The sequence below is a fragment of the Leuciscus leuciscus genome (assembly GCF_965113295.1).
Source record: "Leuciscus leuciscus genome assembly, chromosome: 16".
In the NCBI taxonomy this organism is placed as follows: domain Eukaryota; kingdom Metazoa; phylum Chordata; class Actinopteri; order Cypriniformes; family Leuciscidae; genus Leuciscus; species Leuciscus leuciscus.
The window spans coordinates 33,173,902-33,201,371 of record NC_138740.1 but is presented as its reverse complement, the minus strand read 5'-3'; the positions used below and the strand labels follow the sequence as shown (position 1 = coordinate 33,201,371).

Below are 27,470 nucleotides of genomic sequence, written 5' to 3'. Positions count from 1 at the left end.
GCCCCGTTGATGCGGGCTCTAAGCGAATCAAATGTGAGCAAAAAAAACAACAAAAAAACATATCAGAATGATTTCTGAACTCTGATGGTTAGTGGAAGGTGGTCAGCAGAGCACACACATCTGAACACAGTCACACATCTTTATGCCACTCTTGAAAACAGTTCCTGTTCAGTTGAAGACATAAGTGAACATTGCATGCCTGGCATTTCCATGGTGTTAATTGCTTTTTACCACGCACTGCTTTGCAATGCACACATGAGCGGCGACCAACTGTGGCAACATCCCTGTCATCTGAAGTCAGCTCAGCTCCTGGAACCGGTACATGGTCACTATCGGTCCGTTTTGGTGCCGTTTTCTGTGACACACCACAGAGCTCTGTGATAAGTTGCTCCATAAACTCTTTATGGGACAAGTTACCATGTAGCTCTTTGTGCACAATGAAAGAGTTGGTGGAAGCAATGTCCAAGAAGTGTAGAAAAATCTTTCTGTACCACTTCATGGTTTTGTGCTGTGTTGTGTAATACTGTATCAGCTGATCAGACAGGTCAACGCCCCCCATGTGCTTGTTGTATTCAGTCACAGGTGCAGGACATGGAAATGTCTTTGTCCTCCATGTATCTTGCGTTTTCACCCTCCTCTGCGCAGTGTTTCCTGTATAAGCAGGATGGATGGTAGAACAGACAGATACCTCTCGTGTGTCCATCCACTTCACAAATACAAGAGGACCATCGCGAATCCACCTGATGGATCCCCTGGCAGATTTTTTAGAGAGTGAATTAGCTGCATTCCGAGGGCAGTCCTTCCTGTTGTCCCTGTAAGTCCCACATGCACCAAACTTCATTGCAAACAAGTCTTTGAGGAGCTTTGGACTTGTATAAAAATTGTCCATGTACACATGGTACCCAGAACCTAAAAATGTGTGGTCTAAAAGAGATGTTACAGCATCATATGACAGTCCATGGCCTGTGGGAAAGTTGTTCTTTCCTGTGTACACAGAAAAGTCCACAGTGTATCCATTCGATGAGTCTGCAAGAACAAACAACTTGAAACCCCATCTGGTTGGCTTGGCTTTCATGTACTGCGTCATACCTGTGTGTGCTTTGCATGCCACCATTCTTTCATCCACAGCTAAGTTTCTTTTAGGATGATAGATGGATTTACAAGCCTGACGGATCGTGTCCATGAGAGGTTTGACCCTGCAAAGACGGTCATGTTCAGGTGTGCCCCTCTTTCTGTCATTATCCATATCTGCATCTGGGTGACTCATGTGCACATTCCATGAAATGATGCGGTATCTGTCCCGGGACATAACTGTAGCTGGAAAGGGTACGGAGAAAACACTGCTTTGCCGCCAGTAGTCGCTGATGGAGCTGACCTTCACCATGGCCATGTAAAATAGCAACCCAATGTAGCGATACATCTCACTGATGCTGACATCTGTCCATTTATATTTGCTGCCCTTTGCAGTTGCCTTGGCAGCCTGAGCATTGGTGTTGTGGCACAGAGTTGAGACAGCACTTTCTGAAAAAAATTGTTTGAATAGACTCATGGGTGAATGTGAGTCAACAGGGCTCAGTTGTGGTCCAGTTTCCCGTGCAGGACGGAAGCGCACAGTCTGTGGAACCATGTCAACATCAGTCTCTGTTTTCCATGCCAGAGTGGACTGCCTGTTGCTTGCCTGCTTGTTTGCCTTGGCTCTCTTCGGGACAGGTGCTTGGACATGTTCATTGTCACATCTGTAAAAAAAAAACACAAAAAAAAAACAAAAAAAAACACGTGAGCATGCTGATAACACAATCAAAGAAATTGTATTATCATTATCGATCACTAATGGCCATGGATAAAAAAAGACAACGTTTTTTTGTCATTTCACACAAGAATAGGTAGGCTACTTTTATATTATGACGCTGTAAACACAATCAGGCTACATTTCATCTGTAAAATATTACGTCTATGCACTTACTCAGTATGATTCTCCATCGCACTGAGAACTGAAGGACACCTGCGTGCCCCTCTGCGGGGTGCTGGAGAAGGAGAGCTTGACACATTCCTAAAAAAACAACAACAAAGTAAAACTGTTAGCATACATTATTCAAAGTAAACTGATGAGCAATTGATGGTTATGGACACACAATGTTTTGTTGATAGGCCATAGGATGGAGAAATATCTATTTATGGGCCGTAGACCGCGTCACCGCGAGTATCTGTTGATGGGCTATATACACCGCATGCATTTAGTGACGCACGCAATGAACGGATCGTTCGCGAACGATCACTACACTACATTTAAAAAATTTACACCTGTATTCACAAACATCTGTGCATAAGGCAGTATTGAAGCATGATAAACTGTCATAGGCTAACCAAAACCGAACATTTATATAAAAATATAATGTATTTAGACAGTATCACATATTTTACCAGAGGCTGAAATATATTTGCACTAAATCACATTATATAAACTAAGTAGATATTCACAAACATGCTACATTACGCATAAGGCAGTATTGAAGCATGATAAACACTGTCATAGGCTAACCAAAACCGAACATTTATATAAAAATATAATGTATTTAGACAGTAGCCTATCACATATTTTACCAGAGGCTGAAATATATTTGCACTAAATCACATTACACCTAAGCAGATATTCACAAACATGCTACATTACGCATAAGGCAGTATTTTAGCATTTTAACCAGTGTCATAAGCTAATCAAAACTGAGTGAAATATATTTCATATACAAATATGTTTAAAGAGCAATATTACATTTAAAAAAGTTTACACTTGAGCGTATACACGAATGTTAGGGATATTGTAAGGCAATCGTTCCTGTAAGATGTCAAAAGCTAGCCAAAACTAGGCAAAATATAGTCTGAAAATTCATATGAGTTCTATATTATCAGAAAAATAATTATATAACAGTAAACAACTTACTCAGAACATGTATCCTCGGCGGGATCAATTCGCTCTTGAAAATGCACCCGTTCATCGTCCGAATTGCAATCTTCCTCTGAGGAAAAGGTGAATTCTTCCTCGCTGTCCAGAATCATCTGAAGGGCGTCTTTACCGGAGAAACGTGCCATCCTCGGAGCGCGATGAACTATCAGTGAATCGGATGAAGAGACTGTGTTTTTATGGCATTGATCGGGGGGCGTGTGCGATGCAAATAGATTACCTAAACTATTTACCATTTGAATAGCGCCGGGGGCGGGGCGGCCTCAGCTCATTATAGAGATAATGAAGCAGAAGGAAAAACGGTACCTCTCCTTGCTTTCAAACGGATTACATAAGCTGAGAATATTTGTTTTTTATATAAATTACTTCGTTTAAAAGAAGAGATTTCAAGCTTCATAAAGACATATATCACGTGTCTGTGTGAGAAGGATTCGCGGAGTTATTGTTCATTTTCGGACGCGTTTCAGAATGGACTACACTGGCAGAGAGAAGGCAGAACTCGCTTCGTGTTTATTTTTCTTTATTTGTCAAAAAGCAAAACACTTTGTTTTTATTGTGAGTATACACAAAAATAATACACATTTAACAGAATCGATTGATGTATGACACGTGTTTGTAATATCAAAGTCAACAGAGCAAAATTAATCTCTTTTGAACTGATAAAAAAAAAAGCGAGCTGGTATCGCCGGCGAGACAGCCGACTTCAGGGGGTTAATGTAATGAATGACATTTTGGTGTGGGGAGAAGACAAAAACTCACACGACAGCAGACTGAGGAAGTTGTTAGAAAAACTGAGAAGCATAAACCTGAAACTGAACAGAAACAAATGCAAGATTGGCCTAAGTGAAATCAGCTACATAGGTCACATTCTGAGCAAAGACGGACTGAAACCTGACAATGAAAAAGTAAGAGCTATTCTTGAGATGCCGGAGCCACAGGACAAGTCAGCCCTGCAGAGGTTCTTAGGCATGTTGCAGTACTTAGAAAAGTTTATCCCAAATCTTTCAGAAGTGACTGCACCTCTTAGAAAGCTGCTGGAAGGAGAAACACTCTGGCATTGGGAGAGTATACAACAAGACAGTTTCAATCGTCTGAAAGTGCTAGTGAGTACAGCACCAGTGTTGAAATTTCAACGCATTCTCATCCTAGGGCGTCATATACTGACGCTTTTGACATTTCGTCTACATCAAACGCACATGGCACCCTTTAGCGTCAATATGACACGCACAGAGCTTTGTTCGGTTATGGGTAGGTTTAGGTCTGGGGTAGGGTTAGGGTTAGACCGCTAGGAGTCGCCTTCTGGCCCATATCTATCTGCGTCTCATATTGACGCTAAAGGGTGCCATGTGTGTTTGATGTATACGAAATGTCAAAACCGTCAGTATATGACGACTTGGGATGAGATCGGGCTGGAAATTTTATGATGTGAGCCAGCCAGTTACCTTGTCTGTGGATGCCAGCTCAGAAGGTCTAGGAGCTGTGATTCTTCAGGAGGGACAGCCAGTAGCGTACGGTTCGAGAGCACTAACAGATAGTGAAAAAAACTATGCACAAATTGAAAAAGAGCTGTTAGCAATTGTGCATGGCTGTGAAAAATTCCACCAATATCTGTATGGACGCTGCATTCAGGTTGAGTCCGACCACAAGCCGTTGGAGATCATTTTCAAAAAGCCACTCCATAAAGCTCCGTCCAGACTGCAAAAAATGATGATGAGACTGCAAAAGTATAGCCTGATGGTGAGATATGTTCCAGGAAAGGAGTTGCACATTGCAGATGCATTGAGCAAAGCTTACCTTCAAGAGCATTGCACCCAGGACAGCAGAGAAGAGGACGAGATAGAAGTGAGTTTTATACTTCACCAGTTACCTGTTTCAAAGAAAAAAAAAAACAGTTTCAGTCAGCAACTGTAGAGGATGAAGAATTGAGATTAGTCAGAGAAGCGGTTCAATCAGGGTGGCCAAACTCAAGAGGACAAGTACCAAAACCTATCCAGCAGTACTGGACCTTTAGAGAGGAAATGAGTTACACAGATGGACTATTGCTCAAAAATGGTAAACTAGTAGTCCCACACAAAATGCGAGATGAAATGCTTGAAAGAATCCATGAAGCACACATGGGTATCGTAAAGTGCAAGGAAAGAGCCAGAGACGTTTTGTTCTGGCCAGGGATGGCCAAGCAAATTGAAGATGTTGTCAGTAAATGTGACATCTGCAATAAGCACAGAAACAGCAATTCCAGAGAGCCACTTGTGTCACATCCTGTCCCAGAAAGAGCATGGTCAAAGCTTGGAATGGATTTGTTTCACTTCAGAGATGCTGATTACCTCCTCGTTGTGGACTACTTTTCCAAGTACCCCGAAATCGCTAAGTTAAATGATATGACAAGCAAGCAAGTCATTGCGGTTCTCAAATCAATGTTCGCCAGACACGGAGTGCCAGATGAACTCTTTTCAGATAATGGTAGACAGTTTGTAAGTACTGAAATGCGAGCATTTTCAGCCAGCTGGGAGTTCATTCATACTACCCCTTACGAAAAAGAAGTTTATTCAAGTGTTCTATTAGTATACTTCTTTTAAACTAAAAATAAGAAAGTATACTTTCAGTCTACTTTTTATATACTTCTCAGAAATATACTTTATGTACTTCTCAGAAATATACTTCAAATTGCATTTAAGTATACTTGACTTATACTGACAGAAAAGTCCAAGTATATTTGGCCTATACTTGTTGATCGAGATATACTTAAAAGTATAATTAAGTATTCTAAGTATTCTTGGCTTGTACTTGTGTTTACTATTTTGATTGAGTAGCTTATTAAATACTTTTTTTAAAACATAATATTACACACCGTCTTATAAACTAACATGTTCAGCTTTATATAGTAACAAACTTTCGGGTGGAATAGCTTATAGAGTAAATAAAATAAGCATGGAAAATAAGTTTATTCAAGTGTTCTATTAGTATACTTCTTTTCAACTAAAAAGAAGAAAGCATACTTTCAGTCTACATTTTATATACTTCTCAAAAATATACTTAATTACACTTAAGTGTACTTGACTTATACTGAGAGAAAAGTCCAAGTATATTTGGCCTATACTTTTGGCCTATACTATACTATAATCTTTTGATCGAGATATACTTAAAATTTGAATTATTCAAAGTATACTTGGCTTGTAGTTGTGTTAACTCTTTTGATCGAGTAGCCTATTAAATATACTTTTTTTTACATTGTTTTTCATATATAGTCTTATGAAACTTTGTTTGAAAATATTGATTAAAATATTGATATAAAACAGATATGTTTCTAATTCTGCATATCTGAATTTTTGTGTAGGCTAGTCCACTGGTAGTGTACATATTTACTTTAATTGAACTTTTCCCACCATTGACTGAATTTTCCAGCTATCCATGTTTTCACTGGTATACGGTAGGGGGCGCTATGACACATCTTCTAGTACAGAATCTCTGGATCAAAACACAGGAGAAGAAGAAGCTGAAACAAGTGATAGACGATTGCTCACTCAAATGTAAAATAATGTAATATCAAACATTAAACAGCTTGTAAATCAAAACTGCTTAAAGCCACACTAAGTAGAAATTGTGTTTTTGTCAAACAGCGACCCCTAGAGTCGCTGTGGAATACTTGCACTGTCGTAAATTATATTATAACATTTTTACATGATTGCAGCTAAATCACAAGTAAATAGTCTATAGTCTAGGCCTACTGTATAATTTAATTTGTGTTATTTTTATTGGAATGTAAACATTACAAAATGCCAGATAACATAAATTAAGTTAAATGTACGTCGCATTATTTCATAACATTGGCCGTTATGATGTCATTAGACATGATTATTGCAATTTATCAGAATAGTTTGCAAATTGTGCTCGTTTACACTATTTACAACCTCTACGTTAGGCTTATTTATGATAATTATGTGAGATATTGAAAGCTGTTCTCATGATAATCGCTGGCAAACTAATTCGTGAGGCATAGCTATCTGATTTATCAAAACGATTCCATTTACACCTGGTCACATAAATGTATTTTTGCGGAACGGATTTAAATTCGATCTTCAATTCTCGCGCTATATGCAGATTTAATGGAGTGCACGTCACCGAGATATGAGCTGCATTTTAGATCATCAGCTAAAATTTCAAAATCAAAGACCGCAATAAGAGAGAGCAGTAACAGCCCTGGTAAGATCATTTCGTTTCTTTACTTTTAATGATGAAGATTGTGTGATAAGCGTCTGCGACTTACTTTCACTTTGATTTGCGATAGTTTGCACGTTGGCTTGATGCAGTTGCTCATCTGCGGTGATGCGTGTTCCAGCGCGTCGTCATATCTGGATATAACATAATAGCCTATACAACGCTCTCACACGTTTTTTTTATTTATTTATTTTTAGCATTTTTGGGAGGAGTACAATTTACATATGTGGTTTCAACAACCATAATGCATTTACACTTGTTCAGTTTCGTCTGGAATGCGTCTCAGATCTCCTCCTGAAGTGGTTTGAGGGATCGGATTCAAATCCGTCTCAAATGCGTTTCGGAGGGCATTTAAACCTGGACTTTTCACGATCGGATAGCTATCCGATCTGAGAAAATGCATGAAGTGGCCAGGTGTAAACAACCCCCATGACAAAAACATACGCACGAAAGCCGAAAACAAACGCTGGTTGGCCTCTCACGTCCAAATTTGACGAAGTGGTGGGGGAAGTGACGTATGCCGTAAAGCAGTCGAATTTTGTAGTTCTTTTTGTGCTCTTGTTACTACCCGAACACCGAAGTTACATAGTGCCAGTAAAAGCGATACAGACCCTGTCAGGCTATGGCAGACGTGTCATTCAACCTATTGTAAGTCGATGTACCATCATTCACAAGGATCTTGGAAATATATTATGAAGGTTGAAAAGTTACATAGTGTCGCTTTAATGTTTCCAAATGAAATGAAGCGTAACCCATGAAGAGAAAACGACTGTGAAGCTTTGGGGGTGTTGGACTCGATCTACTCCACCTGTGTTTTGATCATCGTTCTGGATCTGATCAAGGCGTAGTCTTTGACAAAAATTTGATTTTCTCAACTATTTTGTTTAAAATGTTGCCTTTATGAAACTTACTGACATTCAAGTGTTGATAAAAAAGGATGCATGAAGCTAATAAAATGTTTTTAAAATTAAAGTAGAGTTAAAGGTGCCCTAGAATGGATTATTTTATTATTTTAGAATGTTTCCTGGGGTGCCCTTATAATATTAGTATGTTTTTTAGATCAAAAGTTGTTATAATTTAGAAATAAAAGGCATATTTCCAAGCCCGATTTCATCCCCTGATTTGAACGCTCTGTTTGAAGGGGCGTGTCTGCTGTGAGACTTCAATGTAAACGCCCACTGCTGTGATTGGCTGACATGCTTGCATATGAAATCTGGCATTCGAGCTATCTGGAAAACTTTTACTATTACAGCTTTTATACGTTTTTACTATTACAGCTATCGGGATTAACGAATCATGAGAAGTTTTTTAAGTATTTAGATCTATTCCCATCACATAAAAGGTTGCAGTGATGACCATTGAGCAGATGACAGCCTGTTGATCGCGTGAATGAAGATCTTATCACTGCAACGCGATTTACTGATGCATTTACGGTGTTGAACGACTTTGAAGAGAAAGATTATCTGTCTGAACTTGAACAATTACACATCAGAAATTCACATAACCCACTGGTTCTCCAGAGGCTCGGATGAAGGAGCTAAACAAATATTTTTGTGTTCATTTGTACATCCAAACACTACTGAGCAACTGCCATGCTTCGTTCGCTCGTTTGCAAGCCACGATGTCTCTCGAGGAAAAAACAATATCGCGCTGGATCTAGATAACACAGTGTAAATTATCGTTAATAAAATCACTACTTACCGCTTGCGGAAATATAACGTTAGTTGAAATCGCCCCCCCCCTTCGTCCGTTTGTGACGCCGAGAGAAGCCTGGCTGCTTGATATTGTTCCAGGTTAGAAAAACAGTCCGTGGTGAAATGGGCAGAGCAAACTAACAACTTCGAATTAAACTGTAGCGGTATCCGATTATAGATAGATAGATAGATTAGAGATAGATCTGCCATTTTCCCTATGATCCTTCACCTGCAGAACTTCTGATGATTCGGCTGCGCAGTTTCGCCTGGCCTTGAACATGGGCTGGCATATGCAAATTTTTGGAGGCGTACATATTAATGATCCCGACTGTTGCGTCACAGTTGGTGTTATGTGGAGATTCGCCTGTTTTTCAGGGGTGTTTTTCAAAAACGAGATTTAAATAAGAAAGAGAAAACTATGGTGTTTGAGACTCACTTTATGTCATGTCCATGTACTGAACTCTTGTTATTTAACTATGCCAAGATAAATTCAATTTCACATTCTAGGGCACCTTTAAAGGTATTTTTCAAATATAAAAAAATAACATTTGAGCATAGTAGTATACATAGTTCCCACATGACGTCACAACATACGGGCATTTGCCGACCCGGCTCCATTTCTGTGGTCAATGGATGTTCAAATCGTGCCGGCGGAGGTTCAGTTAAATTTGGATTTTACAGTATACCCATCATTAGACTTCATGAATGTGACGTTAAGCGTCAGAACAACGATGGAGGTTATGGCTGGCGAGGATAAACAGGAAAGAAACTCCCTCAAAACACGCAAGAATTTGTTGTGTTTTATTGCGAGTGTACACAAATATAAGTTAACACTTTGCAGTTTGAATGATGTCCTGTATACAAAATGACGAGGTATTAAAAACATACAAAAACAACATTGTTTCCACTGTTCGATCGCGCCCGTGACTCTCTCTTTCACTCTGCCACACGCACACACACATTCCAGCCTTGCAATCTCAAATTATGTCCCTAAAGAACCCGCGTATAAAGTAGTTCCGCATTAACCGTTACATTAATTAATTTGCACGCAAGTTTTGTTTATTTTCATGCCGTGTATTCATATTCATGCACATATTTCCAGGCTCGGAATTGCTCATATGAGTATACTAGTAGTTTACTATTTTAATACTTGCAGCAACTTTGAAGTATACTCTCAGTAAACTACTAGTTTAGTAGTTTTATACTACAAGTTTTCTTTAAGTGAACTTAACATTATACTTATAGTTTACTATTTATATAAAATTTTTGCAGTTGCAGTAGGCCTATACATAGTTCCCACAGGCCAATTTATGTCACGTGACCTCCCCGGAGACGCCATCTTTGAGGGCATAAGCTGCTGTGTTTACAAAGTTTTAACATAGACAGTATAGAGTTTTACAAGCAAATTTCGAATATTTCTTTCTATTTATAATGTTACGAAAATCATGAAGAGACAAAGTGACAGAGATTATAAAGAGACTCTATTAACACAAGACAGAGAGAGGTACAATGCGAACATTTCAGTCATAAATGGTGTGGATCCGTATGCGCTAAACTGAGCACTGATTTTGCAGCTTTGCCTCAGACAGTATTATCCATGTGTACCATTATCTGGTATTGGCTAGGAGTTTTAATAAGTTCACTTGCAGTAGCCTACAAATGAGAAACATAATTATATGAACTAGTTGTGCACTTAAAGTTTACTACTGTTACACTTATAGTATACTTTTATATACTTCAAGTGGGCCAATTTAGTCCCAAGCGTTATTAAAATAGTACACTTACAAGTTTACTACTAGTACATATTGACATTAGTATACTTACTACATAAAGTATACTTAAAAATATACTTGAACATTACTCAAGTATACTTCATAAAATGAACTTGAAGTATACTTTTTTTTCGTAAGGGACCTCAAGTCCTGGATTTCCACAGTCAAACGGTCAGGCAGAGAGGGCAGTGCAAACAATAAAAAATCTGCTGAAAAAAGCACAAGACACTAACAGAGATCCATACATTGCTCTCCTGGAGTATAGAAACACACCGTTGAATGGGATAGGCCTTTCCCCTGCACAGTTACTCATGGGAAGAAGACTGAAGTCAAAGATTCCAGTGTCAAAGAAGCTGCTGATGCCCAAGGTTTTCAGACAGGTGCGTAACAGACTGAGTCACAGGCAAGTCAAACAAAAGCAATACTTTGATCGTGGGACAAGAAAGCTACCGGAATTGAAGAAAAATTAAAGAGTGAGAATTAGATAGGATAGCAAATGGAAACCTGCAGTGGTTCTCGACAAACTTCAACAACCAATATCTTACATTGTTCAAACACCAGACAGTTGCATCTTCAGAAGGAATAGAAGAGGTTTGCTGAAAACAAAGGAGACGTTGCGTCCTTCACCTCAAACTGAAGCTGTGGAAGACTTACCTGTTCCTTCACCAGATTTTGAGCAGAATTCAGAGCAGGAAAACAATGTGGACAATAACGCTAGTGCAAGTTGTTCGTCTTCTGAGAATGCCAAGAGTTCGCCTGTGGGAAATCGTCAATTTCGTGCAGTGGGTAATGAGAGAGTGTCAAGATTTGGTAGGCCTAGTAGGTACCGGGAGTAATTCAGTATAGTGCCAAGTCTTAAGAGTAACTTAAGTTTATTGTTGTGTGCAAGTTATGTTAATGTAAAAAAAAAGAAAAAAAAGGGAGATGGGTCATGTATTATGTGTACATGTTGTAGTGTAATTAGGTGAACACTGTGAGGCGCCATTGCGACACCGTCTGTGTTGTATAGACACACACAAGCATAGACAGTATAAGAAATGGACAGAGTCATCTCATTGGAACTCAATTGAGGCAAGTGAAGCCCATTTTCAGCGATTTTTTAGGACTTCCGTTCCTGACGCGCAGACTCAAACAGAGCTTGACGACGTAGATGTGACGTGAGCAACCCGTCTGTCTTCTAGTGGCTGTGGCATGAGAAATCTGAATCATTCCCTTCCGAATCTTGTAGAGACGGAGATCGTGAGTAGGAGGTGTCCATGAGCTAGGAGCAGGAGAAACTTTTGCTAGGTATTCTGATTAATTATTTTGTCATTTTGCCTCCACGTCTCCCCGATTGCCCGCGAGCTTCTCCTCCCGTCAATACGGTAATCTCTCTACTGTGCGACAGAGAGTCGCGTGGTTATGACGCAATCGTTAGCCTACTTTTACAAAAACTGTTTTTACGGGGCCATAACGTCAGCTACAAGGTAATGGAGCATTTTATACATTGTCGTGTTTCTTTAGAAATAAATAATGGACAAATGGAGTCTTCAAACGCCTCAGATGTAAAGTTATTCGCTGTCAAAGTGACGCCAAAATGAATGGGAGTCAATGGGATGCTAACAGCAGGTGAAGTTCTGCTACAAGATGGTGGCACGCGGCCGGCTTCAACTTCCGGTCGACTTCCTTCCCGCTTGCACACAAGTAAAGAGAGTTCAGTTCAACCACATGCGGTTTCCTGTCTTCAATACATTACAAACGGATTCCAGTTTTTTAAAAAATATATATAATCTACGACCTGCATACGTGCACGCGAGAAGATTATAGGGACAGTCTGCAGGAAGTCACGGAGTTAAATAGGGGAGCACCCCGAGTCATCCTGGTCACGAGGGACATTGTTTGTATTAGACTCGACCTATGCATTTGCAACGAGAGATAGGCCCTGTCCCAAATGGCGCACTTCATGCGGACTTTCGGTCTCGTGGACTTGAATTGCGCGTGCTCGCTGAGTCTACGAGTCCGTAGGCCGTCCCATTCAGCATTTTACCGCTCTGAAGTGTGCTCAGCAGCGCCCCCTTTGTACCCTTGAAGCGGTCTTCCACGAAGCCCGCATAGATGCAGCCTCCACGCACTTTAACTACCCAGGAATCCTTGCGAAAGGCCAATCAGACAACAGATGGGAGGAGATTTCACTCACGGATAATTGTTGACATGGCTGTGAAGAAAATATTACTGTTTTTATGACCTAAATGTACATTTTACCAGTTGTTACCTACAGTTTATACAAACATTATGGTCATCGACCAGTGGTTGATGTCTCAAACATAATAATAGCGTGTTTAATAATACGATCGCATTATGATTCATTAAATAAATAGAACCGAATGGCAGGGCTTTACTGAGTCATATGTAAACATAGTATGAATATTGAAACCTGTAAATTGAAAAAAATATGTTTAAATTATGTTTTAAAATTGTAATCTTAGTTAAAATGGAACATTATGTATTATTATGTACAACTGTATACATCATTTAAATAAGCATGATTTATCTATTGTCTAATGCCCAGGTGATATGCATAATATCAAAATATAGAACTGTAAAATTAGGCTGTGTAGTGGACATGCAGATAAGACGTCGGAGCGCAAAAATGTGATTTCTCCTGTCCAACAACAACCAGACCGTTATTTCCGGCATGCCGATCGAGTCTGTCCCAAAAATACCTCTCAATGCGCCCTCGTGGACTCGCGCCAAGGGCCCTATAGGTCTGCACTACATGACGTCACCAAAGTGTGGACTCTGAGGAAGTCCACAAGTCCGGAGTGTGCCATTTGGGACAGGGCCATAGTATCCAGTGTGAAGCACTGCCTCTGGTGGTCAGGAAGAACGAAATAGAACGTGGATGCATGCTTTAGTTGTGTATATGTATATGCGAGTGATTTCATATGTGGATGTGCGTGAACTTTTCAGTGCAAACGGAAGGCATTTCAGTGTAAAAGGAAGTCATTTGTACGTACACGGAAGTAACCTGCCTATTTACCGCATTTGGGTCCGTGTACGTTTTGATAGTTTGTTTCCAATTTGAAATGAAATAAGCATAAACGAGAAAACGGCCCCTTTATTCGTTTTTTCGTTTTTACATCCACATATGAAATCACTCGCATATACATATATACACAACTAAAGCATGCATCCACGTTTTATTTTGTATGTATGCGCGTGTGTTTTATGGATGTGTATGCGCGCATCGAGTTTATATGTATGTGCGAGTGTTTATAGGTGTATATGCATGGAAGTTTATGTATATGCAAGTGTTTATAGGTGTGTCTGCGTGCAGCGAGTGTATATGTATGTGCAAGTGTTTATAGGTGTATATGCATGGAAGTTTATATGTGCGAGTGTTTATAGGTGTGTCTGCGTGCAGCGAGTGTATATGTATGTGCGAGTGTTTATAGGTGTATATGCATGGAAGTTTATATGTATATGCTAGTATTTATAGGTGTATGCGTGCGTCAAGTTTATATGTATATGCAAGTTATTCACAAGTGTATATGCATTCATTACTAACATAATATGTAGTGGTGTGGATTTCATATTAGTGTGCACGTGTATTTCATATATGTATTTTGAACATCCAATAGTATCTACATCCAATAGTATCGCCGGAAAGATGAAGAGGCGGACATAAGGAGAGCCATGGAGATACAAGTAGGAGGAAAGAGAAAGAGGGGAAGGCCGAAGCACCGTTGGAAAGACACCATAAAGACAGACATGGAGTGGTGTGGCCTAGAGAAGGAAGATACAGACGATCGTGACAGATGGAGGTGTCTGGTTGAGATGAAGATCAGGCAGAAACCCGCTACCCGGAAGGATAGAAGCGGCGAAAGGTGAGAAATAGTATACATGTATATGCGAGTAATTTATAGGTGTATATGCACGTGTGTTATGTATGTATTGATAAGCGAAGTTTGATTTAAATCCTACGTGGCGCCTCATACAGTGTTCGTAACCCGGTCACACTAAATGTGTCTCTATAGCACGCATTGTGTTTATCGTGCAATTTATACACGAAAATTTGTTTTTACGTGCATATGATACGCATGGGTAGGATTAGTATTGTGGGGTGCGTGTGTATTGAGATTAGGCTGGTCATTCTCAGGGAATGCATGAACGGATAATTACAATTACTTTGAATGCAATATAAGTGGCTTTAGACCATCTGCCACATGCACTAATGTAATGAACGATCTGATGTAAAGCGTACAAAACAATGTGAAACTACAAGGTTCTGTTTAGAAAGTCTTTAATGCTGATATTTGACAACCGTTTGACTGACAGCAGAAGTTCAGGAGTCTTCAGAAGAATCAATAACCTACAAGAAAGAGTAACATAATTTCAACTCCAATAATAGGCGGGATGCAAATGTCATGATCATCCGGTTAGGCTTTATTTTATGATAATGACTGTGCATTATCCCTTACAAAACTGTTGTATGACATGGTTCATGTTAGTTTATCACAGTATGATGATCAATAATGACAATACATTTGATCTTCTTGCTGTTCTTGTTGTCATCCTCGAACACCTGAAAGAATAAACACACTGATCTGCAGTGTGTCAGTCTGAGTTTTTGATTGTGATCACATCACCCTAATCACAGCAGTACATGCGCACGTCATTGAGAGCGGTGTCGTCTCCTTTGATTCCCTGTGGCTCTTCTATCCGGGTCCCGATGCCACAGATTCCTGTTCCTTTACATTTTGGACTCCATTTTCCCCAATCGCCCCAGTCTGTGCCGTCACCTCGAAGGATAGAACCTCCACTGCAGTTGAATCTGAAATAAATGTGACAGTATTATGTTAAAGTGCCCATATGCTTTTTCGGATATGACCTCTCATGCAATGTGTAATAGAGCTGTTTGAGAATGTAAAAGTCTCAAAGTGCAGATAAATGGAGTTGTCTCCCAAAAGAAAGAAGCGATTCTGAACTGCCTGAAACGAGTCGTCAGTAATTCAAGTCAAGTCAAGTCAAGTCAATTTTATATAAATTTGTATAGCGCTTTTCACAATACAGATTGTATCAAAGCAGCTTCACAGTATTAAATTAAAATAATACAACAAAGTTTGTTTCAAGAGGAATTTATTGATTGATAAAATTTAATTAAATATCCCCAAAATATCCCCCAAAATATATAAATTCAAGTCTCACTTCCTGCTGAACATACGTAGGTTTGTTACGAATTTGCATAATGCCAGTCTCTGGTCTTGATTGGCTGAACAGTGTCTCTTTGCCTCGCCCTCAAACACTGTAGTTTATCTGAGACTGGAAGAGTTTGGTTCGTGTTGTTCATGTGGAGAAGACGCTGTTTTCTGCTGACAAAGCAAATCCACTTTGATGAGATTGATACGGTAAAACCCACGCCATCGTTACTGTTCGTATCACTGTGATCAAGAACTGAGAGTCAGATATGATAATGAGGGTTTAGTTTCTGATTAATCACAGCAGACTGGGCCGTCTGACCAATCAGAGCAGAGCGGCTCTCAGAGAGGCGGGGTTTAGAGAAACTGAAGCGTTTCAGACACTGTGAGAAAAGAGCTGATCCTGCAGTGGAGATTATGAGGAAATTAAAGTGTGTTTTGACCAACCTATTTTCAATGGAAAGCCTACTCAAAAAGTCACTAAATGTTGCGCCAACTGTCTGCAGTTTACATCTGAGCCTTTTCTTTCCTAATCCGTGCTCCCATATTGTAATTTTAATATAATATAGCTGAATGTCCAATAAAGCTATTCTCATTTACATATTTTCTGTCAGACAGCGGAACGAGTGTGATATAGTGACTGACTACATGTAAACCAGCAATCCAAAAAGTCGCTAGATTTATCGCTAAAAATAAGTCGCTATAGACCTTTGCGCCAGAGAAACGAGGGCGCCGCCATCTTTATAATATTGTCTTTGAACTTCCGGTTTTGCGGTCGCTCTGTACATTTCTATGGCTGTCCAGGAGTAATAAGCTTTTGAAGTAGATTTACTTAATGTAAAGTTAACGAAAGTTATCATGAGGAGTGTAATGTTTAAAGCAGATGTCTTAACAAATGTCAGTCGACCGGGAAGATTTTAAACGAGCTGTTCATTCATAAATACTCAAGATCTCTGTGAAAATACAGACTGGATGTCAAAAGACAACGAGTGCAGTGCTGAAAAGGGGCGGGGCTACATAAGGTCTATAGGGGTATGAAAAGTCGCTCATTCCTGTGACAAACTCACTAAATTGGCAACACACATTTTTGACCTTGGATGCACTTAAACCGAGACTCTAGAACACAATTTTTAACCTTTAAAATAGCATAGTAGGGGCACTTTAAACATGAAGTTTGACTTTTTTTGAAGTTTTTTTCTTCTTTTTTCAGCCCAGAATAAATATATGAGCTAGCGGAAGTATTGATTTACTGTTTATAGAACTTCTGTAAAAGAGATATAACACTTAATAGTCGTATTGTTGCTCTGAATATCATTCATATGCTTGATGAGGGAAAACTGAGACCCTGAATGGCAAATTCAGAATGATTGTTCTGTTCAGAATGATGACTCACCTGATGTTGTTTGCGGCCGTTTCATCTTTAGTTTCTTGGTTAGATTGGACTCTCAGCTGGAAAGCTGTCAAGAATCCCGAAGGACACCATTTGATATCAGTCCACTCTCCCCAGCTGAAGAAAACACACATTTTATGGCTTTTTTGAAGGTTTATTGAAGACAATGAAGATTAAATCCACAGTTCATTTATCTAGCTTATGAAAAAACTGCTCTGTAATGTAAGAATTCTTTATAAACTCAAAGTAATTATGTTACTAGTTTTACTTCATTGCATAGAGTCCGAGCTCATTACCTTCCTACGTCAGACTGAATGGAGATTTCCTTATTTACGTCTGATAAGTCTTTGGTCCGACTGACACAGTAAAGACGAATCCCGTTGAGTGCTGTGTTATCCCAAAAAACAGGTTCTTCCACCTAAAAAGCAAGAAAAAACAGCAACAACATTAAGACAATCCTCTATTTGATAAAGTTCATGGCAGGTGGAGATTAACTAACACACAAACACACACATACACACACAACCTCCAGGCCAACCACAGTATTTGTTTATAAAACATAAATTATAGGGAATCCAAAAGCCTCTCAATATATTTAAATAAGGATCTATTTGCGGTTACACGTGTTTTTATTTTTTAACACCTCCAGATGAAACTTGTCTCACTTCAAAAATGGATTTCAAAGGCCGTCACTCTATTTTAATCTGAAATATTGCATTTATTGAAAAAATAATGGGAAAGAAAATACATTAACTTTAGTGGAAAAAATTGCTCATAAAATGTTTATAAATATTGCATAGTATCATAAAATCCCCTAAAAAATGTAAATAATAATCAAAAAAAGATTACTGACCAAAATTAAATTACATTGATTTTCCTGCAGGAAAAAAATTACATTTTAAAGCTTTTGACAGAGAAGGAGCCAAGTTTGACCCCAAAATGAAGAGGCTCAGAGGGTTAAAGTCTACATAAAACCTCTGACATATGAAGGAAAAACGTTGACAGGACTTGCTTTTACACTTCAGGAATTGATTGAATCATGATAAATCTTGATATTTTCTAACCCAGATACTTTTTCTTTTTTAAAGCTCAAACTCACTTCATGTCATTTTGCTTCCTCTCCAGTAAACGTATCTTGATTTAAGAATGTTTAGATATTTGACCACTTTCATGAGTCAATGGTCAACTTACCATCAGACTAAACCCCGTGGCGTATGTTCCAGTTGGACAAAATTCCCTCTGACCCCACGACCCCAACTTCAATCCATTGGACACAGTCAGCAACGATACGAAAGTTCTTTCAATGCTCTCCTCAGAATGTTTTCCAGTGGACTGAACGCTCACATGCAGCCCAATAATGGCTAGCAGTGAAAACACCATGGAAGTGAAGGGATGCATTGTATTGCCAAATAATGGTTAAATTAATTCTGTTTGGTTTCCAAACCAAAAACGTACCCCGGTTACCCTAAGCCTTCCTAGGTTGGTCAACATGCCTGTTTCTTTTTTGAGCCAATCAGAACATTACATTTATATGTATTTAAATTCAGCCAATCAGCAGCCAGGAACACAGAGTCCACATCAATGCCTGTAAATAAACACACAAAAATAGAAGCATCTGTTTGTTTAACTGAGTGTCCTTGGAAAGTGTTTTACTCAGTAAAATGCCTATCAAATCCTGGTTGATTTTGTCATTTTATTTCCTGTTGTAAATATCAAGGATTGCACAGCAGCAGGAAAAGATCTGCTAAAACTGATCATTCTGTCATCATTTACTCACTCTCATGTCGTTCCAAACCTGTACGACTTTCTTTATTTCAAGAAGAATGTAAGTGTCATAACTGTATTTTCACACAACTTGACTTCTGAAGTCTTATGACAATTTGCATGAAGAAATGAAAACACATAAAAATCATTGTTTATCCATATTGTTCCAGTCGGTGAAACTAAATTATTGTGCAAGTCACGTAAACACACTTTAGACAAACACTGATCAGGTCGAATTGCCAGTAAAAGCATGTGCCCTTTCAAAATGTTTATTTACACTTTTTATCTTTCATGAGGTTTGAGATACTGGGAAGCAGAAATCACAGATTTAAGCAATCCATGAAGAGTTTGTGTGTGTGTAGGAAAATAACAATCTTTGATTTCTGATTCATAACTGCTTCTTGATTCTGGCACCGTTTGTGATAGTCGCTGCAGGAGTGGCTTTACAATCTTCTCAAATATTAAAATAAGGTTTGAATTTGTTTTGCATCAAATCATTTTCTGAATATGCATTGTGCCATTTTAGCTAAAAACACATTTATATATTGGGATACAATTATATCTTTAGAAAGGCAAAAAGTTGCCTTGCCTTGCCTTGAATGCAATATGAGTCACCTTAGACCATCTGCCACATGCACTCAAGGGCGCCGTAAAGGGGTGGAAGGTTAGGACGATTCTAAGGGCCCAGGCTGATTTAGGGCCCAGAAGAGCAGACCCCCTTTTTCTTTTCTTAGTTCTTTTCTCTTTTTTATACATTAAATGTGCTAGGGCCCCTCATGCACTAAATGTGTATTTTGTACGTTTTGACCATAGATTTAATATTTAAAAAACAAATAATGTATTACTGTTTCAGTCACACCCCTCCCCCCCCACAATGGTTCATTCCACCTGCGCTGTCCGAGCTACGATCGCTAGTGTAGCGTCTCTTGCTTATTGCACTTGCAATGATGCAGCGCAGCCAGGCATGTCACATCAAAAGTCAGGGCATCAAAAACGGAAAGAGAAGACAAAGACCGCCGAAGTCGACAGTATGTCACACAGTTTTTCAATGTTAAGTCCATGCAAAGACGCGTTGTAATTTCGTTTCAAACTTTTGTTTTTACGCGCGTCAATTTCGCTCTTGACGCGCGAATTAACACAAAGTGGTCAAGCGTATAACTAGACGCGGCAGGCGCAAATTTGACGCGCTATTCGCGTCCGGTGTGAACGCACAGTCAGCCGAACAAGGTGAGCCTGAGCGCGAAACTTCACAAAGATTGATTGAAGCCTCTAAACACGTCTTATCTACTGTGTTCGCCACATGATGATAACTTTACAAAACAAAAAGTAATCTACACGCTTCAAAAATTACAAAATCAGTTTGCCGTGTCGTGTGTTCTGTGAAGTGACAGTGCTGCTGCTACGATCGATGCTGTAAAACTTGACGTTCTTAATATGAATAAAATGCCCCAGAAAAAAAATAAATAAAATTTAATAAAACATGTGTCTGTAGTAACCATTGGCTATAAGGAGTTTACAAAATAGATATTTTAATATTTTATATTAAGAAAACAAAATAATAATGGTTATTACGTGTGTTTGACTTAAGTCTGACGTCACGCGTGATGTTTAGCCTTTTCCGGGTCCAAGCGCTCCTCTCGTCCAGAAATAACAATGGTGGAACCTGTAAATTTATTTACGATCACGTCCTTCTTAGTGAGGCACCTTTGGCGGTCAAAAAGGGTTTAAATTCCTTTAACACCAACAGAGTGGTTAGTGTAGCTCATCACTCAGGTGGCATAATTAAGGGTAGAGTCCAGGCATCAATGAAAAAGAAGATTTACGAGGTTGAAGTGAGTTAGCTCGGGACACGGGACACAGCACTGCGGCATTGTAAAAACACTCAATAATAACCAAAACACTAGGTAGGTAGGTAGGTAGGTAGGTAGAGAGGATCTGGAATTTGGACCCGGAAAGAGTATTATCGGAGAGTGGTTACGTCACGACTTAGCAACCGAATACAGATGCAGAGTCAGCTTTATTGTCTGCACCTCGTATGCAACTATGCAATGTGCTAAGTATCTTTTTTAAAGTATACAGGGCATGTTTATTGGGTTAAATTGTATCTGTAAAAAATGTAGGGGGCCCAGAAATTTTGGTTTCCATAGGGCCCAGAATTTCTGGCGGCACCCCTGCATGCACTAATGTAATGAACGCTCTGATGAAAAGTGTTGTGTAAAAGAATGTGAAACTACAAGGTTCTGTTTAGAAAGTCTTTATTGCTGATATTTGGCAACCGTTTGACTGACAGCAGAAGTTCAGGAGTCTTCAGAAGAATCAATAACCTACAAGAAAGAATTAAATAATTTCAACTCCAATAATAGGCGGGATGTAAATGTCATGATCATCCGGTTAGGCTTTATTTTGTGATAATGACCAGGGGCCTCATTTATAAACGTTGCGTACGCACAAAAGAAGGCGTACGCCGCTCTCTACGCAATAATTGGTATTTATAAAAAGCAAACTTGACGGGGAAATGTGCGGTCCTTCACGCAAACTCTGACCCAGGCGTACGCACAAAAACGGGTGAAATGAGAAATGGCGACACCGTCGGCAGAGGGAAGAAACACGTGAAAGTGTGTGAAACTGTAGACCGTTGTGTAAAAGAAATGGCAATACTGCCTCTCATAAATAACTTGAAGACTTCACAAAGCAAGTCTTACAATTAACAGCCTACACAAACACCCGTCTGATCGATCTGCAGTGTAAAACAAACAAAATCAAACGAAGATTACAACAGAAATGCAAATTAACACATATTTTTGAAATATGTTCTGCAATAATATTGGCATGTTATGAAATTCATCCTCATAACACATCTGTAGCTTGTCAGATGCAATCAAATGGATGGTAATAAAATGCCATGATGCCATCACAATGCGTTATGACGCACAATGGCTGATCTTGCGCTTCACGCTTGCGCGTGAGTGAAGTTACGTTTCTTGGTTTTCCTCTATGATTTCGCAATCGATGAATATTAACTTGTGGGCGTTTCACGGACTATTTATGGGCAACTATGGGCGTGACATGAAGCCGCAAAAGCTGCGCTACATTAAGAATTGATTGTGATTTATTAAGGGAAAACTGCGTAGGATGTGCGTGCGCACGGTTTTATAAATCCGAATATTTCTGTGCGTACGCATGTCCTATGTTTCATCCATACCCCACTTCTGACGCAAATCCTACGCAAAGTTTTATAAATGAGGCCCCAGCCGACTTTACAGATTTACATTACAAAACTGTTGTATGACATGGTTCATGTTAGTTTATCATAGTATGATGATCAATAATAACAATACATTTGATCTTCTTGCTGTTCTTGTTGTCATCCTCTTACACCTGAAAGAAAAATCTGATTTAGTTGATCTGCAGTCACTATTAGTAAGATCTGAGTTTTTGATTGCGATCACATCACCTTAATCACAGCAGAACATGCGCACGTCATTGAGAGCGGTGTCGTCTCCTCTTCCCTGTGACCCTTCTACCCGGGTCTTGATGCCGCAGATTCCTTTTCCCATACAGTTTGGGCTCCAGTTGCCCCAGTTGCCCCAGTCTGTGCCGTCACCTTCCAGCACTTCACCTCCACTGCAGGTGAACCTGGAAAAAATTCAGATGTGACAATATTATGATAAATATGTTATTGTGCTGTTGGATTGAATGTCATCACATGATCACCTGCAGCAATCACAATCACAAACAGCGAGTGTGATATTAACTAAACTATTGATAGGGGAAAACGTACTCGGTTACTAGAGTAACCTCGGTTCTCTCTAGAGAGGGAACGAGTATTGCGTAAGTTGCTTACACGACGGGAAAAACTCCTTTTCTTGAGAAATTGAAGCTAAAAAATTATCCTTAATTTTGTATTTATTGTCAACGCGTTGCAGCAGCTAGCAGACCTAGAGCGGGCTAACTAGCATGCTCATTGGTTGCTCCGTGGCAACTGCAGCAGCCTACCACTGAGCCCTGCGTGATGTCACGCCAATGGGAGCGATTCACGCCCCCACGCGTCATAGCCCGCCAGAATGGCCGTGGCTTTAGCGTATAAAAGCCGGGCTCGGGAGCTGCTTACCTGGTTTTCATCGACTGAAGCAAGACCAGCTCGAGGCGCTAGCACGGAAGGTTACGCAATACTCGTTTCCTCTCTAGAGAGAACCGAGGTTACACTAGTAACCGAGTACGTTCTCTTACGAGAGGTTCTCTCGTATTGCTTAAGTTGCTTACGCTACGGGAACCCCTTGTCAACGCCGTGCGCGCCAAGCATCCACCACATATAGTCCCAGGGGCACACACGGGGAACACAGATTAGTGGGTACATGTATATAAGCACACAGTATCATGTGGCAGAGAATACAGAGCGGCACAGCCGGTCCATACTGAAAAGGGAAAATCTACCCTTATACGGCAGCTCAACCAGGGGAGCTAGGATAAATGTGAGAGTAGCCTGCGCGCGAACGAACCTGAGCAGAACATACTCGTAACTTAGACTGACAAAAGTCTAGCCTGCAGGGCAGGAACTTCTAGGTTATAAAACCTAACAAATGTAGAGGGGGAGGCCCAGCCTGCCGTCATACAAATGTCGTGAATAGAAATCCCGCTGGACCAAGCCCACGAGGAGGCCATGCCTCTAGTGGAATGAGCCCTGACGCCCAAGGGGCACTGCAGGTCCTTAGACGCATATTCTGCCGCGATAGCGTCCACAATCCACCTGGAAAGACTCTGTTTCGAGGTGGCGAGGCCCTTGGCGCGCCCACCAAATGAAACGAAGATCTGCTCCGAGCGCCTGAAGGCGGCGGAGCGCGTGACGTAAACCCTTAATGCCCTAACAGGGCAAAAGAGGTTAACATAGACTTCGCTACCGGATCCCGGCAGGGCCGATAATGTAATAACCTGCGCTCTGAAGGGAGTGCCTAGCACTTTGGGGACATAACCATGTCTCGGCTTGAGGATGACTTTAGAGTCATTAGGTCCAAACTCGAGACATTGTTCCTGGACAGTCTGTCTGGACCGTCGTTCAGGCGACCAGGCACATGCGCGGCTCTCAGCAAGAGCAGGGAGTGCTGAGCCCAAACGAGGAGGCGTTCCGCCAGAGCATTGAGATTTCTGGATCTGATGCCGCCTTGGCGGTTCACGTAGGTCACCACTGACATGTTGTCCGTGCGAACCAGTACATGGTGGCCCCGCAGGTAAGGGAGGAAGTGCCTCAGCGCCTTCTCGACCGCTATCATCTCCAGACAGTTTATGTGAATGCCCTCGAAGAGGGCACCCCAACCTAGGTTGGAGGCGTCTGTCGAGATAGCTCCCATTGTCACTCCCGACTGGTACCATTCGGCCGCTATCCAGGGCTCCAGAGCTGAAACGCAGCTCTGAGTCACTCTGATACGCAGACCGCCGGAAGCCCAAGCTCAGTGTGGTACTCGTGCATTCAGCCAGCGTTGTAGCGGGCGCATACATAGCAAGCCCAGCTGAAGTACTGCTGAAGCTGAGGCCATGCAGCCAAAAATTCTCTGAAAAGTTTTGACAAAATGAAGTGGCCAGGAGTCGAACACGGCGGGCGCACTGTGTCGACAGGCGGGCCGTCATAGACACGGAGTCTAGTTATATCCCCAGAAAAGAGGCTGTCTGACTGGGCAGTAATGAGCTCTTGGTCCAATTGACCGTGAGACCCAATTCTTCCAGATGGCTGAGAAGCAACGTTCTGTGAGATAATAATTCTATCTCCGACTGTGCTAGAATCAGCCAATCGTCCAAATAGTTCAATATTCGCATGCCCTGACTTCTGAGGGGAGCGAGAGCCGCGTCCATGCACTTCGTAAATGTACGGGGTGCTAGGGACAGGCCAAATGGGAGGACGGTGTATTGATATACCTGACCGTCGAAGGCGAATCTCAAGAATGGCCTGTGACGGGGTATTTTCTGAATCTGAAAGTATGCGTCTTTCAGGTCGAGAGAGATAAACCAGTCCCTCGGGCGAATTTGTGTGAGGATTTGTCTGGTCGTGAGCATTTTGAACGGTCGCTTCATGAGAGCTTTGTTCAAATGTCTCAGATCTAAGATAGATAGGAAATACCGGCTGTAGAAGCCTGACTCGCCGAAGCCGAAGACAGGGCGTGGGCTGCGTGGTCTCGGCCCAGGCAGAGAGCACAGATCACATGGCGGTCTCCGTCGCTGAGCGGGGCTCTGCAAGAGCCACAGGAAGTGCGAGGCATTTTGACAAAAACGCCTCGTGCTCTTTCAGAGAGAAAGTGTGTGACGCAGCGGCAAACACACACAGCAGAAAAAGGATATGACACCGGATAGCGTAGCAGGCACGGATGGCTGAAGGCGGCGAAAATCGTCTGGCTTCCTCAGGCGCTGTCCTAGGCTTGCTCTGTCGCTTGTTTCAACGGTGGCAGCTTCTCTCAGAGATCCAGCGATGCGGAGAGCTTCGCTGAAGAGATGAAAATCAGGTAAGCAGCTCCCGAGCCCGTCTTTTATACGCTAAAGCCACGCCCATTCTGGCGGGCTATGACGCGTGGGGGTGCGATGTCACGCAGGGCTCAGTGGTAGGCTGGTGCAGTTGCCGCGGAGCAACCAATGAGCGCGCTAGTTAGCCCGCTCTAGGTCTGCTAGCTGCTGCAACGCGTTGACAATAAATACAAAATTAAAGATACATTTTTTGGCTTCAATATCTCGAGAAAAGGAGTTTTTCCCGTAGCGTAAGCAACTTACGCAATACGAGAGAACCTCTCGTAAGAGAACTGAGTCCTTAAATAGCTAAATAAACCCAGGATGGGTAAGAGATGGTGTAAGAGGTTTACACTGGGTAAGAGATGTTATAACTTATAGCAGCACACACTCACCTGATGTTGTTTGCGGCTGTATCATCTCCTTTTCCTTGGGAAGATTCAACTCTCAGCTGGAAAGATGTCAAGTGTCCAGAATGACACCATTTGATATCTGTCCAGTCACCCCAGCTGAAGAAAACACACAAAGAGGTTGCCTGATCAAATCAATTATTATTTTCAAGAAAATCCTCAATTTACTTATCTAGCTTAAACATTTAATGCAAGAATTGTTAATAATCGGAGTCCATTACTTTCCTACGTCGGACTCAATTGAGGTGTAGTCATGTACGCCTGATGATTCTTTGGACCGATCGACACAGTGAAGATGAATCCCATTGAGCGCTGTCTCATCACCACGACCAATAGGTCTTTCCACCTTAAAACAACAACAACATCAAGGCAATCTTCCATTTGAAAGAGGAAACTCTAACCCAACCCATAGTAACATTTATCTTCATGCTCTTTAGTATTACACAGACACTGTAAAAATCTTAAGCAGGTGCAGTTCCCTGGAGAAACCTGGAATTAAAAGTGCTCTAAGTGATCACGTGTTTTTTAGGCCAAAACATTTTTTGTCACATCCAGCAAACATCTCTCATCACTATCCGCTAGCTGCCTGTCCCCTGAACACACTGTAAAAAAAAATGCTGGTAAATCCAGTTTGTTTTTTCTAAATGGTTCATGACTGTCTCAGGAAGCACGGAAGGGAGGGGGAGGGGACGGGATGAGGAGGAGCTAGCCTCCATTTTGTTTGACAATACTTTGAACATCAACAAGAAGTGACTTCACCCAACATCGCTTAGACTTAGAGCACCTTTAAATGACAAACAGCAACTCCACAGTTTTGAACCTTTGAAGCACTCATCCACCCCCATATTAGCAAAATAGAGAAAATGCCCAACTTACCTTCAGACTAAACCCTGCAGCGTACGTTCCACTTGGACACATGCTCCTAAACCCCCACGATCCCCAACTCATTCCGTTCGACACCGTCAGCTCAGATCTGTAATACGATGCTCCGCTCAGAACGACCTTCTGCGGGACGACTGCTCACATGCCCAATAATGGCCAGCAGTGAAAACATCATGGAAAAGAAGTGATGCATTGCTACAGCACTGGCCTGATTGAAAAATACTGATTGTTAGATTAATTTTCAGGTAGACTATCTGCAGCCTCAGCTATCAGTGATCAGGTGGAAACAGGCGCCTCAACCCTTGTGATGTGAGAATGATCAAGCAAACACAGAGACTGTGTAGTACCATAACATTGTCAAGTTTATTAAGGAAAAAGGCTCATATTTATACACAAGATTAAGCAAATTCATCCAGCTCCTTCTTTGGTTGGTCAGTAGAACATGCCTGCTTCTTTTTTGAGCCAATCAGAACATTAAATTTATATGCATTTAAATTCATCCAATCAGCAGCCAGGAACACAGAGTCCACATCAATGCCTGTAAATAAACACACAAAAATACAAACATCTGTTTGTTTAACTGAGTGTTCTTCGAAAGTGTTTTACTCAGTAAAATGCCTATCAAATGCTGGTTGATTTTGTCATTTTATTTCCGGTTGTAAATATCAAGCAGCACAGCAGCAGGAAAAGATCTGCTAAAACTGATCATTCTGTCATCATT

The 27,470-nt window shown here is 40.9% G+C and overlaps 2 protein-coding genes across 2 annotated transcripts; both read right to left on the bottom strand.

The window, feature by feature from the left end:
* Nucleotides 1-1,980, bottom strand: LOC309478129 (piggyBac transposable element-derived protein 4-like; the record flags this gene model as incomplete). The annotated part of the gene is made up of 2 exons (XM_082141669.1): nt 1-1,736; nt 1,964-1,980. The coding sequence occupies 2 exons, from the start codon at nt 1,978-1,980 to the stop codon at nt 131-133; spliced, it is 1,623 nt and encodes a 540-aa protein (XP_081997795.1). The 3' UTR covers nt 1-130.
* Nucleotides 1,981-15,044: 13,064 nt separating this feature from the next.
* Nucleotides 15,045-27,113, bottom strand: LOC309478456 (uncharacterized protein). The gene is made up of 8 exons (XM_082142048.1): nt 26,744-27,113; nt 26,089-26,213; nt 25,853-25,966; nt 22,430-22,607; nt 18,399-18,617; nt 17,504-17,625; nt 17,211-17,324; nt 15,045-15,453 (listed from the first exon to the last, which is right to left on the bottom strand). Exons 1-8 carry the CDS (start codon nt 26,813-26,815, stop codon nt 15,270-15,272), a joined length of 1,128 nt encoding a protein of 375 aa, XP_081998174.1. The 5' UTR covers nt 26,816-27,113; the 3' UTR covers nt 15,045-15,269.
* Nucleotides 27,114-27,470: the final 357 nt, after the last annotated feature.